The following is a 15,704-nucleotide window of genomic DNA, read 5'->3' on the forward strand; positions in this document are numbered from 1 at the left end:
CTGAATGGTTAAACCTCATGAAAATACAAGACTTTCAAGCTCTTGATAAGAACATTCAGCTCATATGAAAGAAAAATAACCTTAAGTTCAGCAGATGGGGTTTGGGAAATATTGCTTCAGCAATTATTGACTACATAAAATAAGATTAGTGTGTCCAACATTAACGTTCCTTTTTTTAAAGGTAGAGCCTTTAAAGATAACACATGAGAGCCAAACCTGACATTTTTACTACCAGAGATTAGCGGCGGGGTCACCTCCAAAGAGGGAGGCTGTAAAGCTTCCAACTCTTATCCGGTCAGCCATCTAGTCACACACCTCTGCTGATGCTGTAATTGAGCTTTAAATGCTCTGTAATTGCAGAGAAACAAGACTCCTACAGGCAGACGGAGTGGAACAGGAGTGAGAGTGGCCCAGGGCTTCACTGGCCCTGAACTATCAAAGAGTTTGGACCTAGAACGGTGTCTGTTGCCCTTCCCTCAAAACACCTGCTTGGACTGAAAACACAGAGCACATCACTGATTACCTATCCGCCAAATAGGAACATTTTGGGGGTTGTGAACAGAGGCGTCCTTCAACACCTTGAACTTCATTATGCTTAAAAATCTTACGGCCGGCGAAACAAGGGCAAACAAAACATTTATTTTATGGGGGTATTTAGGACATCTGCTCCATTCGCAGCTCAAGAAGGGTATCTTTGATCCCAGGTCGGTTGATGGATGAGGGTTATGAAGACCAGATCCCCAGAAGGGCAGCAAAGCAAACACACAGTATCCCAGACTCCCTTTCACTGCTAGAATAATCACCCTAATCACAGCAATCGTCTTCCCCTCTCAAACTATATGCACACACATTAGTTATGTGTTTGTTAAAGTGGAGGTTCTGTCTTCTGCTCTGTGAGCACAGCCAGATTAAACAGCCACATCAGGAGCTTGCATTACAACAGTTTTATATAAAATTATACATTGGTAATATCTGATGCAAGGAAAAGTTACAAAACGGTTTAAGAATGCTACGTGTTTATCGACCACACTAAAAGATATTTCCTCCGTAGTATTTTAGATAAAATGACTGATAATTAACCTAATTATATATAATTGCATCGTGGAATTTTATGATGGTACAATGATTTACATAATATTGGTACAAATGTGACCAAATGTTTGCCAATGATTTCCCGTCATAAAAGAAGTGCTTGGTCATGCCTCTTAACATAGTAAATTGCCATATTTCATATTAAACCCCCATTTATATAATATGCAATTCACATTTTCCTGACACATGTGCATGTCATTAATTGTTTTAAAAGCTTATTAGATCATTTAGCACAGTTTTACACTGATTAAAGAACAAATTTCAATGATTTTAATTGGCGAACCTTCGTTTCAAGTGGAGCCATTACTACTAATGATAGTGGAAGAGGTGTGCAGCTCATGTAAAAAGGAATGGGATGCTCTCACGTGGATCCGTCCTAAAAGGCTGGCCAGTGTAGGACGAGCACTTCAGGGGGGGCACCTGCTTCAGCCACCCGGACAGACTCTGGTCCCATAACTCTTAACCGTTAAGTCCCATTTGAGTTTCCACAGCAATTCCTCGTAATGACAAAGCTGAGGATTGTCCGAGCACTGTGATGGATACTCCTGCCAGATGTTTGTGGAGAAAGAGAGCGGAAACTTTCTTCAACCATTCACATTAATAAATATCTCCCAAAGTCTCAAAGCTGTCTCCCCATCAGCTCCCGCCGAGTTTCTTGATCCTTTCCGCCGAGCAGATGAAGCTTAGAAAAAACTCACCATTTGTGCTCTTCGTCTCGACTCGGCTGGGGTTTGTTTGCATGTGAGCTTTTGATTTGTTATTTTAATTGTGTTTAAGTCAATAAGTCTGTGGAGATGTGCGTACTAGCAGTGGAGCCTCACTGATGCCACAACAATATGGAACGCTAAAAGTCTGAAAGAAATCCAACAATCCCAACGCTCTTTTCAGTTATACAAATATACACCAATTCATTCACACCCACTGTGAGAAACGTTAAAATAAAATGCCAAATCATTAGTGGAAGATTATGAACATACTTTCAGTACTTAATTAATCCTTAATCCTGCAACAACTTAGCTTTAAAAAGTATAATTGAACCAATGTAGAGCTGTTATTTTAAATCACACCAGTTTTTCTTCAGTCTCTGTTGTAGATTAGTTATTTTATATTACGATGTTACGTGATGTGATGGGAAATACATTATAATAATAACAAAGTTTAAATGTTTTTTTTGTTTCTGAAAAGAAAGCACAATAATTAGCTACCTATTTGATTAAAGGGAGTGAACAAAAGTATTGCAAGTGATGCGTGAGCCGTTTTTCTACAGAATAAGATACATGTTTGAAGGGTTTTGAATCAGTGCAGAGTTCACATCTGGAAAAGAGTAAGATGTTTAGGTTACATCTGGAGGATTTCAAAAATGTTTCATATTGGTAGAATATGAACCTCAGCAGAGAGTTTAGAAGAAAAGGCAAAGTGTCCTGTAACATCTTCCATGTCGACCCTTTAACACTGTTGAACAAAGGAGACGAACGTGTATCATTCGTTTACAACAAGTTCAACGAAATATCTGAATCGCCTGAATTAAAGAGGTTGTTGCTGATTTTTAGATCAATAACACTCTCGGTGAAATGTTATGTTCCAACTATTTCCTTCCTTCTACTTTTTTAAAATGTTAAAAAAATAACATGAGCGATGAATAGCATTTTAAAAGAAGAGGAGGAAAACACTGACGGTTCATCAGTTGTCCAACATCCCCGCGGAGACCTTTGCAGCATCGGCACAGTGCTGAGGAGCCACGGTGGTCGAGGTCGCGCAGGACTTGTCCTCCGCTCGGCTCCGTCCCGGCGTCTTTTCTAGTCCCGCAGTGATGGACTGTGAAGGCGGCGGAGTTCACCGAGGAGAAAGTGATGTATGGCCGGGTTATGAGCGCTGCCAGTGGGGCACGTAGCCGCATCAGACCGGAGGTTTCCTACTCTACCGGGGGAAGGACCAGGCCGGGCCAAACATCTGCTCCTGGTTAGAGGTGTTGACTCCTGCCGTTTAAAGCAAAGGTTTCTCTTGCCTGGACCACTGCGAGCGCTCCTGCATTTCCCCTTGGGGAACGCATGTCGGGGGAAAATACCACCAAATTCAATTCCTCTTCTCCATTTCGTGCTCTGCTTTTCAGACCGACGCAAATTTCATTACACACTTATGAACTCATAAAATTCCTTCAATTACTGCTTTAGAGTAAAGGGGCAGCGAGGGCGACCGGCTCCGAGAGGTGCCTCAGTCGTGGGTCTGGTCCAGTTATTTCGTTCTTCTTTTCTTCGATGTTTCTTTAAGACACATTACAGCTATTTGTTACATTTAATACATACAATTAATATGTTAAGTGATGTTTATAGGTTTAAAACTGGGCTGGGCCCCAGGGACATACATTGGTTATTTGAGTGGGTCCCTAATAAAATGTGTTTTCTTTCAAATTGCGGAGTTTAAGTCGAGTTTTTGATGTTATGCATTATATACACATTTCACCCAATCAGGATATATATTTTTCTCATCTATTTTCAAATTGACCTTTTATTAATATATACCTATATGTATATCCATTTTTTCAGAATCCAAAAGCAACCTTTGAAAGTGTGATTTAATCAATAAAAACTCACGTGAGCTACTGCAGAAATGAAATTGTTCTTTCTAATAAAAACTTGTGTTCATGTTCCTTTCAGCAACCTACGCACAAATGGTAAGAAAATGGGTTCCCCCGGTGAAGATATTTGGTCAACGCCGTTGTACCCTGAGCGGTGGAGCATCTTTTGGGTCACGCAGACGCAAATGAATACAGCGATTGTGAGCAACTTGTTCTATTTGTCGATGAGTTTTTGGGCTTCATTGTTGCAGTGAAGGTCAAAAAGTTGTGACGTTTCGGTGGATAATTTATACTTAACATTAAGGTTTCAAAGATTTAGTATTGACGAAATGGCTTTATAAGTTTAAAGAACTGTGTGCGTGCCGTGGTCGCCTTTACGCCGTTTTAAATGTGTTCTACAGCTAAAAGTGATGAAAGGCCATAACATTGTTTAGATATTTCCTCTGTCTTCCTGTAACCATACATCAGCCGACATCTAATAAAATCTCCAAATATAAACCCGAGGCAGCAATTACTGGATCCTTAAGCCAATTAACAAAGAGAAACAAAGAGGAACTTTGGCAATGAGAAAGAAAACAATTTGGTCGTCTGTCGAACATTGAGCCTCCATTAGTCCTCTAATGAGCCAATAAACTTTCCAGAGGTGACTGATCTTCAGATGTAGCCAAAACCGCTATCTGTGTAGTGGTGCTCGGTGAAAGTAGGTTACCACCCTACCAGCCAGGACTAAACTGGCTTCCATTTGCGTCCGGACGAGTTTGTAGCGTACTTTTAAAGATTTACGGACAAACAAATACTGAGCCTCCTAAAAGAGACGGAGCCCGTGACTGAAAGAATTATTCTAAGCTCTGCCGGACCAAAACAAACGTAGCTTCATCATGCTTCTCCTACTTTGGGTTACAACATGTTTTTATCGGAAAAGGGATTATAACTAAACAAACAGGTGTTTAGAAAAGCCACACTTTCAAAACAAAACAGAAAAGGCCAACATTTCAAGGAAATCAGCCAATTCCTTTAAGACTTTAATATTTACCAGTTTCCTGGATGATGTAGTTTGGATACCAGAGTTATTTGTTATTTGCCTGTTTGTTGGAAGGTCGCTCGGCACCTGTAGGGTCAAAGTTTGCTAAATGAAAAACATGAGACCTGGACTTTGTTTGGATTTATACACAGATGCATGAGAGCTTTGATGTTGGAGGCCAGCGAGAAAGACAATTAATGCGCTGCCCACTTGCTGATAAAGTTCACAGGAAATTCCACTATTTATTTCTCATTTAATCATCAGTTCACTTGTGCGGCTTTTCTCACCGCTTTGTTCTTTCTCATAGTTTTGCATGACTTTGCATCATTGCAAAATCACATATTTCATGATAGTTTTTTCTGAAAATATGTTTATTGCCAAATTGTCATTTTTCCCTTTTTTTTTTTATGTAGCACAACGAGCAGCAGCATCCGCGCCGGTGGGTCACGAGATGTTGCTTCATCAGTCCTTCTCACAGCGAGGGATGTTTCAGTATCAGTACAGGAAAATTCTTTTGTCAGCTTAGGTGTTAAACATAAAAATAGACTTAGTTATTATTGCGGCACTGAATGTGCGGTGACACAGCAGCAGCAAGAGGACAAAACATCGTCTTTTCATTAAGCAAGGCGTTATTTTGTGAATCTGATTTTACAACCTCCTACTTTCGTCTGGAAATTTTTCATAACTCTTCAGACACCGTCTGACACACAGAATAATGAGGAAGTAACTTCTTCACAAACCCCCTCGGAGGCGCGTTCATGTTCTTGTTTCATGTGGGGGTCAGAGGTCAGTCACAGCCAGGAGCAATGCCTCTGTGCAGGTAGGGCTTACTTTTCCCCAACACTTTAACAAGGATGGACATGTTTTTTTACTTATTGCTGGGGATTTTTTTGTGGTTGATTTGACTTAAAAGGCAACGTTAAAGTTGTTTGAAAAAAGTTTTTAGAGAAATCATATTGTAGATTTGATAAAAAACCAAGAATACATTTTAACCTATTAAGATATCAATTAAGCAAACACGGTATTTTTTATAGTCGGTAGCATTTAGGGACAAACATAAGCATGAAACATGCAGTGGTTTGTTTTCCATCCGTCAGCGTGAGAAGTCATTAGAAATTAACACGAGGCATGTGAAAGTTCTTTGGGAAACATGCTTCCTATTTAAATTGTTTTCTTAAGAGGGCTCTTAAGATGTTATTTGTGCTCTGAGGCTTTTGGGGAGGCCAACAGGCGTGAAGCTACTGAACCCTGAACGTTTGAAGCTTCTCGCAACCTTAAAGGCAGTTCTACACCACAGGTGTTAACTGGGTCCAGGGGTCTTAACTGCCCGAGCCGGCTGGGATGGTAAAAAGATTCAGTTCAGAAGAAAACACTCTTTGTTGGACTCATATGAGGAAAATGTTTTTTACTCATCTTTGTACTTTGTTCTCTCTTTGCTCCCCTCCTCCCCCCTCCCTCCTCCTCCCCCCCCGTCCGTCTGTCGCTCTTATTTAATTTCTAACTCCCTCCATCCCCCCTTTTCCCTTCCCTCTCTCGTAATCTAACTTTTCTCGCTCTTGTTTTCCCATTTTGAGGCCTGAGAGCCGAATCTCCGACTCAGCAGGACGCCGCGGAGTGATAGATGGCGCCTGACAAGGTCCGACACAATCCAACAAGCCATATGCTCCAAGGGGAGCAAAAAAAAAGGGAAAATTAAAGAGGATTCACGAGTGGCCAAGAGAGAAACATGCCAAATTCTTATGCAAACAACAATGTCTGGAGTTTACGGTAACACACGGGCGCTTTGAGGAGTGAGCCACGCTGGCTGGTATTTCCTCTGTCGGGCAAGAAACTACCAATTTGATCAAAACAAGTTCAAACTATGGTTGAAAACAGAGAGAAGAGTTAAAATGTTGGAAACAAAAAAGAGGAGGAGATACATGAGAGAAAGAGGAAGGATAAAAATGATATGTCTGGAAAATGAATATATTTAACACAACAACAAAGGTTTAAAAAGGAAAGCGAGAAAAAGAATCATGAGTGAAACTTATTCAGAGAAGAGAATGTTATATGTGAAAAAATATGTAAAATCAGGTCATTTTACTGTGCTATTTATAATAGAAAAACAACCGCACTCTTCTGATACTTCTGATTGGTTCATTTCTGTGCCGGATTCGCTCACTGCGAGCCAGAAGGAGACTGTTGAAGAACCACACACGCAGACAGAAACGTTGCATTCATTTGTGTGACGCTAATGAGCGTGTAAAATGCTGATTTAGTTGAAAGTGGAAACATAATAGTATCATTCTTAAGCACTAGGTCAATTTACCTCCCTAAATAAAGGTTATACTATTTCCTTGGCCCTTACTAGCCCCAATTTCCAGCACACACTTTACATATACACACACACACACATACACAGACACACACACACACACACACACACACACACGTGCGCGCACAGATGCAGTATAGGACGATCTCATAAAAAACGGACAAAAGCCTGAGAGTCAAATTAAGGAAATAAAATGTGTCTCGCTGGTAATGAAGGAGGCATGTTCCCCCTCAGGATAACAACCTCATCTGGACCCAGAGCGAGCTGACACACACACACACACACACACACACACACATGGGAATACACACGGACACGCTCAAGTCCTACCAGCATTCCTGCTACATGTCCATCCCATTGGTACACACTGGCTCGGAGCAGTCAAGAACACTGTGCCATGACTTGAAATTTGACACAAAACGTATGTTTTCTGGAGTTCTGAGGGAGAATGTGGAGGCTGGATATCATGCCAAACAATCACAGGACGGAGAGGACTGCTTTCAAACATTTCCCATGCATCAGGCTATTAAAATGACATTCGTATGCAGGTTGCTGGCACTTGTCTCGGAGCATATTGCAAACACATGGAATTACATGTAATGTCCATCCATGCTTTAAACACTTTAGGTATTCTATTGATCAACGAAAAACAGACACTTCTGGATGTGCCATGTGGAAAAAAGCAGGCAATAAGGCAATCAAGAGTTTGTGATGCTGAGCTTACTTCACTGCTGCTAATTGAAAACTGACGGGTAGGGAGGAGAAAAATAGCACGAGAGAAATTCTATCAAACACACGCAGGACGTAAGGTGATGTAATTTATTGTATTCATATTCTGACAGAGCTCATTTCTCCTGATACCTCCTCTACTTCTATGAAGTGCCTTGTGTGAAGCCTCCGTTTGTGAAAAAGTAGCGCTCCTCATTCTGGATAAGAACGTTTTGTAAAGAATGACGGCGAATGGAGAAACCAAACGGGACTTTAAACGCGACCCGGCAGCAAACAAAAGATGCACGCTGTGACCAAAAGGACAAAACAACTGACTAAAAGACATAAGACTGCAGAAATAGTCTCATTTGGTTTGGTTCAGTAGCTGCCAGATGAACGAGGCGGCCATTGTGTTGGCGGCTCCACCACCACATGCCAGGGTTTACATCTGCAGTGCCTGGTTGATGTCAGGCAAGTTTTTTGCTATTTTTTGTCAGCCTTCTGAGGTCTGGTATGAAGACATTATCCATTTGTTTCCATCATTTATGCTTGTGATATAAATGATTTGCCATGAAAGCATCGCGTCGACCTGAGCAGAGTACCAATGGGAACCGACAGTGTAGTTCACCTCGGTGCTTTCACGGAGTTCTTCATAGACGCGTCTTAGTTCAGTTTACTATACGGTGCCATTTGAATCAGCGATCTCTGTTCACGCCTGACCACAGACCGTTGGCCTAACTTCTCCTCTTGCTGTGCATCTCATGTTCCCTTTCTCACCGAGTCAATTCATATTAAAAGAGAAAAAATCTGCATGAAATTTAAAATAGTCAAAGAAAACTGATGGTATATGGGATGGTATATTTTTGTTTTTAAATATATCTGTGTGAGATCATTGAATGCATTCGATGATTCTCCAAAGCTCAATGATGTGGGTATTCTACATGAAGCAGATTTATGAGTTGTTGTTGTTGGCTCCATTGTTGGCACAACAACTCAGCAGCTTCACGGGTCCATTTCTTTAAAAAACTCGGGCAAACCTAATGTTAAAAACATACACTCAACCTTTAAGGCTCCATGTTTTACTTCTTTACTTTCCAAGATCAACAGCAACCGCTCAGATCCAATACGGCCATCATCACAAATCAAAGCAAAGTATTATCTTTCTCCTGCTGCGACGGCAAACTGGCTGTAATGCGCCGTCATAGGGAGAAACTCATAAATCTGCATTTTTGCAGCGAGCTGGAGAAATGGACCCGGCACTGAGGCAGCTGCAACACGGCCAACACAATTCACACCTTGTGTGTGAGAGTGCACGCATACTCACTGGGGCATCTTCAATCAGGGGAGACGAGGCAGATAGCGGTCGAACTATTCTGCTCCTTTCTTACAAATGAGGTTTGAACATGAGAATTTGAGGAAGCAGCGGACGAGGGACCGGGAGGAGCTGCAGAGCAGATCGAATAGGAAGGACGCTCCGTTTTCCCTGTTACAAGACGATATGTTTGGATTTCTTCAAACGAGTACAAACAGAGAGTTATAACTAGAGGGCCCTCTGACTGTCGCCAGCTGCGCCAGTTTGTTTTGATGAAAACGTTTTCAATCCATTCACAGATGTTCAGAAAAATCCTCTTTCTTTCGTTTTTTTTGTGTCTTTTCCGCTTCTAAACCTCGCGTTGTTCTCATGTCCTTGTTAGTAGTGTTAGGGTCACATTTGCATTTCCCTCCAGTCCCTTCGATTACTCAGCCAAAGCGATTGCAAAATATTGAAATGTGTGGTCCTCATAGTGCACATACTAACAGGGCTTTAACACGGTAGTTTGTTGGCGAATGAAGTGGAGCCCCAATGTGTTTTTAAACAGCTTATTGGGATGCTACAAAAATGACTGCATTCTAAACTATTTTACCCTTGGTGTCGCCATCCTATTTAATATTTTTTCGGACACATGTCTTGCCGGATTAGAGAACAGTTCAGACATAAACAAACTTCACATTTCCTCCGTTTTCTGTCACGCAATGACTCAACGCTGAACAATTGTGCATAACATTCAGTGAAAATGTCCCCAGGCAACAGATTCTTAATTCTTGCTTGTATCCGCGCATGGCGCATGTGAACATTGGGATTAGACTACGTTTTAGGAATTGTTAGAAGTACGAAACTGGAAAAAAATGTTCAAGTTGAAGATTTGATGGTCAATAAAATGTGGATATTGAATTCCAGGTCTGTGACTGGACTGAACTCCCAACCATCCATGTCCTCCGTGTACCGTCAGGCCAGAACATCAGCATGTTTTTCGGGGGGAAAAGTTAAATTCAGAAAGATTTTGCCAAGAAAACTGCTGGAAAATAAGGTGAGTGCAAACTGCCGACTTGTGCAGCTGCTCAGGAGTGCCGAGCCACCTACCAAATGATGGCCGCCCTGCGTTGCGTTTGCGCGTTTGTTGTGAAAGCAGGGTTACGTTAGTGTTGCGTCACACCTCCATTCTGTCGTTCTCATGTTTCCTTTCCATGGAGCCCTGCAACTCCCAGTGAGAAGGTTCTGACTGACATCTGGCTAATTATGACGCTAACTTTTGGCTCATTAAGACGATGTTCATTAATGCGATGGCTCTAAAACAGAACTGGTGGATATCACTAATGGGGAGACTACCAGTATGACCCCCCATGGATAACGTGGTGTGGTGCAAGCTTTGTTTCAGTTCCGTCTATTAAAAGGGATGACTTTGTGCTCCAGCTCCTACAAGAAAATCCATTGATTGGAAATACTGCTTGACTCTCACATAGAGAATCATCATCACCCATCCTCACCCCCCCCCCCCCCCCCCCCATCTCATTTAGATGGCTCCTCTCCCCAATCCCCCCTCATACACAGATGTTCAGGTGTTATCTGAATTACCCTCTCCAGCTGTGCACCATGGTTCCTCTCTCCTGTGAGTCAACGGAAGCGTTTAAAGACAAATTCTTGTTACTTCTAACAGAAATAGCAGAAGTTTCCTATTCGCTTGCAGACCTTATAACTGAAAACATCCCATGTTCGACTCTTACTCTTCCAGTTTCTCTGTTTTGGGGGGGGGGGTTCTTCTTACCCGTGTTCTCAAATATTGATCGCCGTCTTAGACTACAACAATAACACGGTATAGGAATTCCGAAATTGAGTAAGGCCTTTGAGGTCAGAAGTTGAACGGAATGACTGCCTCTCGTTCTCTGAAGTGTCAAATAAACTTTCACATGAAGTCACAATATACACAGCTAAACCAACAGTAAACACGAGGGGGGAAATGAGGGAGAGGTGTCAAGTTGTGGAGAGAAGCGAAGTGATGAGGAAGAGGAGAGAGAGCTGAAGAAGCGATGCCTGGTGGAGAGAGAGACTCCTTTGCAGAGATGTGGAATAAGGCTGACCATGACCTTGTCTGAACTTGGGATACTTTCTCGACTTCATTCCCGAGCTGAACGTCTGTGTGTGTGTGTGTGTGTGTGTGTGTGTGTTGGCTGAGAGTGGCTCCATTATTGATAGCTCTAACAAGGCTGGGTTAAAGGTCAGACAGTGGTGAGTGGAAAAGGATGGAGCAAGACTGTTAAAGGTCCTTCAAACAACTACTGCCGTCACACACACACACACACACACAATGAATCTTCACTGATTGTTACCAGACCTTATTTAAAAAACATAAACCCTGCATCCCCTCCACCGCCGAGATGCATGGATTCTAGCTCACACAACATACTCAGTTTAACTGAGGGTAATGATGAGCCCTTTAGGTAAACATGTTCACACTTCCAGGACCTCTTTGGCTGATCATCAGTGCACATTCTGAGTTATTCAAACAAGAGGCCGACGTGGGATTCCACCAGAGACGCCTCTTTGTGACATGGAAAGAAAGCTGCAAACCTGCAGCTCGTGTCTGCGCTTGAAAGAATGAGTATTTCACTTAAAAATATATCAGCTTTGGGTAAATAGCATCCTTCTGCGTGGCTTCAACAGCTACTCCAAGCCAAGCAATCTACTACAGAACCAGCTCAAAACAGCCATCACGCAGTGATCACGTATATCAAAAGACAAGATACTCAATATGCTCATTAATCAATTGGTGAAATAATCTAGCGTGTGGGAAATAACATTCAGTGTTGATCATTATCACCACTGGTTTTATTATGTCAATGAGTGATACGTTACCATAATACATTTTTATTTTGAGGAATTCCGCAGTTCCGTATTTAGATTCGATTCCGCGCAGCAGTCCAAGCTTAAAGGAGCTCTAACAAAATAATGTCTATGCTCATTTTTACTTGACTATCACCAAGAAGGCCGCGCTACAGTGAGCAAGATCCTTCTTGCGACAGTAAGCCGCAGGGTTTATAGGGAATGTGGTCCTAATTTTGAGAGACATTTTTTCTGTGACTTCACGTCACTCAAAGTGACCTAATTTTCATGACCTAATTTTCTGTAGTTGCAACACAACAAGATTAATAACTAAACTGGCCCCATACTGCCAAAATCTTGCTCTCTGTGTTTTCCTACGTTGATAAATGTAATATGGCCATGTTTTGACTGTTGAACTTGAGCGTATTTGAATTGCACAGCTAAAAGATGTTCTCACATCTATTACTCACTGCAGCAACACTCAGCGCGGTCGCACCAGTAAAGCGAGACCCTCCGAAATCATAGAGAACACATGACGGACCCACTCGTGTGAAGTCACCGGCGGTGTGTGAACAATAAATAAGCATGTTTGTGACACGTTCAACTGCGTTCACTTGATGTCGATTTGGATTCTTTGATCAACGCATTCGTCAATGTCTTCACAAAACCAATGGCCAAATATTTTAAATCTTTCTGGATCTACTGGGACAGCGTTCCACATCTACATTTTCTATCCATCTAAAGGCTTTGCCCCCCCCCGCCCCCCCCGCGTAGCGAATAGATAATGAAATCTCTTTGATTGGATTCAACTTCCAAGTCCACAATTATTTTTCCAGGAGCTCTTTCGGCTTTCAAAACTCTCCTTCTGGGTGGCTCCTCGCCACCCACTGTCTTTTTAAGATGCTAAAGAGGATAGAGAGAGAGAGACGTCTGTGTTTCTGTAAGAAGAGGCAACAGAGTCGTAAAGGCTTTTTTTGGTGTGTTGTTCCAAAAGCGCGGTTCCTTTTACATTGTCTCAGGGGTTTAGAGCCCAACTTTTTGTTCTGTTCTTTAGACGAGATGTTTACTACTCGGCTCTTTAAATCCATGCAAACAGTTTAGCTGATGATCGACAGTGACTCCGTCTTTGTTATAGACGCCAAAAACTGCATTCATTTCAACAGTCCCTCACGTGCTCGCAGTTTCTCGTTGAGTCAATCACAGACACAGATAAGAAGTGCGGCCCACCCAAAATCAGGACTCCAGAATTCCCTCTGCGGTCGGTTTGAGTTAACTGTAACCAGTGAAAATGCCAGTGCTCTGTTTACTAGCCTCCGCTGCAGCGCTCCTCGATCCATCCCCACATTCCGCCTTTTACAAATTACATTTGTCATTCAGAAAGCTGATGGTTTACGTTTGCATGCTTTGAACCTCGTGTGTGTGTAAAAACGGGCCTCTGCGCTCTCACGCGCTCCACATGAACGCGCATGACCCGCTAAGCACAGGCTGTGCCGGGCGAACATGGACAAAATCCTTTTACGATAAAAGCAGTGAACCAAAAAAAGACCCTTTTAGTGTGTGTAATGTCCTACCTGTTATCGTGATGTTGCTGTAGATGTTGGACATCTGCTCTTTCAGCAGGACGAGCTGCGTGGTGGCGGCTTTCTCCCTCTGCAGCTCCAGCATTATGTCGGGGTGGTTGGCCAGTTTGCAGCCCTTCTGCTCGTCCAGTGCAACGTCACTGCGCACTATGTCTGCAAGTCGGCACAGATGGAAGAAATGAAGACCGATCTGATATTTTTGTCTTCAGGAATTTAAAACAATGTATAAAAGAAACCCACTTTTGTTTGTTATTTTTTCTTTCTTTTTTTATTTGCAAGTACTTTTTATTGGTACTTTTAATGGCAAAGTGGGGAAATACACACTGTTGGAATGTACGAAAATGTATGTTATATGAAACCATGTTACAAAACAACATCCATGGATGCTACAACACGTTGAGTTGGAATGTTAGTTGCTAGTGGTTACTAATGATGTCTACTTCACGGACCTTAAAATAGATCCCGAAGTCTTAGTTTCGTGTTGTATTGAAACTAAAAGGTGTTAATTAAATGTTGTGGTGATGTCGGAGGTAGTTTTTATTTATTTAGAGGCTAATTTAAATGTATGCACATTGAGTTGAACTGAGAGGTAATATTTTGTTCGGCCCAATTCATTTAAGTGTAAATATAAGGAGCACCTCTCGCGGAGAACAGGGTGGTCGGGCAGTCTACGTCGGGTTCGCCCTTACAACGTGACTACTTGGAAACTTTCAAAAAAGCAACGCTGGTCTTTTTTAAATTAGATAACCGATGTAACAATAGGAGAAAATCATGATTTTGCCCTAAAATGCACCCGGCGCGTCCGACTGTTCATTTAAAGATGAACAAAACACGAGCAGACGAGGAACGGACGAATATAAATCGTCCCCAAAAATACACACGGATACAACAAGAGAGAGAAATATCACATGTAATCACCGTCCTCGTAGTTCTTCAGATAGTAGTCTGGCCCCGGGCCTCTGAATTTAGCCAGGTTCTTCTGGTTGTTGAACTGCAGGAAGTCGGTTCGCTTCCCGCCGAAGCGCAGGAAGGCCGGAGACAGGCCGCGCGCGAGGGTCACGAGGCGCTTGGAGCTGCGGACACGGAGGAGCGGATGAGTGAAGCGGCCTTTCCCAACCCCGCCCGATTCAGCCTCGTTTCAGTCACAGTATTTACGTTTCCAACTATCAAAAACGTGTCCTGACAGAAATACAAAATGCAGTCATTTCACTTTGTTGGCTGTTCAAGCGCTGCGGAACAAGCGCACAACGTCAGCCATGTTTTTCTATTAAACATTAGCAGGTCCAAGAAGGAAAGGAAGGAAAACGGATTAGAACAGCTACAGCAAAGTATAGACATACACACACACACACACACACACACATATGGTCAAATGGTTTCACGCACCACTATTTTGGATTCGACAAACTGAATAAACACAGAAATACGCAGATTCCCAATAATCGGTAACGAACTCGCCTAAAACAAAGCTTTTTTTCTTTATTTTTCTGTGCTTAATGCAAATGAAACATATAACACATGCAGGCTGGTAATCATATGCATATGACGTTATATGTTACAAAAAACCTACATGAGAAACTTTTACTTTTATTGACAGACTACGTGGCAGTAAAATAACACGACTTTAAATAACACAGGATGAAGTGAAACCAACAGGCTGCAGTTCAGAGCGCGTTATTTCCGGCTAAACAAACATTACTCCGATTAAAGTTGATGAGGTTGGAATGTACATAATATATTTATTACATGGATGATTCTGCATAAAGGAACTAACAGCAGAAAGTTGTGAGGCAGTGTGTAGGAGGGAATGGTAGACTATGTGATGTTGAAAATAAAAAACGGTCTACTTTTATTTTACAGGAGGCGTGCTCTGCACACGTTTTGAAGATAAGTGGTGTCCAATTTATGAAGTGCACTTGACGTTTTGCCCTGTATCATCTTCTAGATCATGTTTATCTCTGACAATAGTTGTGTTTGATTCATAAACGGAAATACTGTCAATAGTCACATTGTGCGAAATCAAATGATAAACATTCTCAAATACGTATTTGCCACGTTTTGAGTTCTAAAATGCCATGATTCATAATCCATCATTTAAAAGTCCGTCCCGTCACGTGTGAACATTTAGACTCAGAATTGCATTGAATAACAGTGACTGAAAAAGTCATTTTAAAAGAATAGTGAAACCAAGGGACCGAAGTGGACTTTTAGTCGTTCAAGAGAAAATAATAAAACCTCAAATTGACATTTTGTATTGTTCTACATGTGTAAGGGAC

General features: G+C 42.0%; 1 protein-coding gene across 1 annotated transcript in view; it reads right to left on the reverse strand.

Moving 5' to 3' along the window:
- hpse2 (heparanase 2) overlaps window positions 1-15,704 on the reverse strand; it is a 41,176-nt gene that overhangs the window by 24,636 nt on the left and 836 nt on the right. The window contains exons 2-3 of the mRNA XM_040178777.2: window positions 14,347-14,501; window positions 13,420-13,581 (exon numbers count right to left, since the gene is read on the reverse strand). Coding sequence (XP_040034711.2) covers window positions 13,420-13,581; window positions 14,347-14,501 — 317 coding nt within the window. The remainder of the gene's footprint in view (window positions 1-13,419; window positions 13,582-14,346; window positions 14,502-15,704) is intronic.

The sequence above is a fragment of the Gasterosteus aculeatus genome, chromosome 6 (assembly GCF_964276395.1).
Source record: "Gasterosteus aculeatus chromosome 6, fGasAcu3.hap1.1, whole genome shotgun sequence".
Classification (NCBI taxonomy): domain Eukaryota; kingdom Metazoa; phylum Chordata; class Actinopteri; order Perciformes; family Gasterosteidae; genus Gasterosteus; species Gasterosteus aculeatus.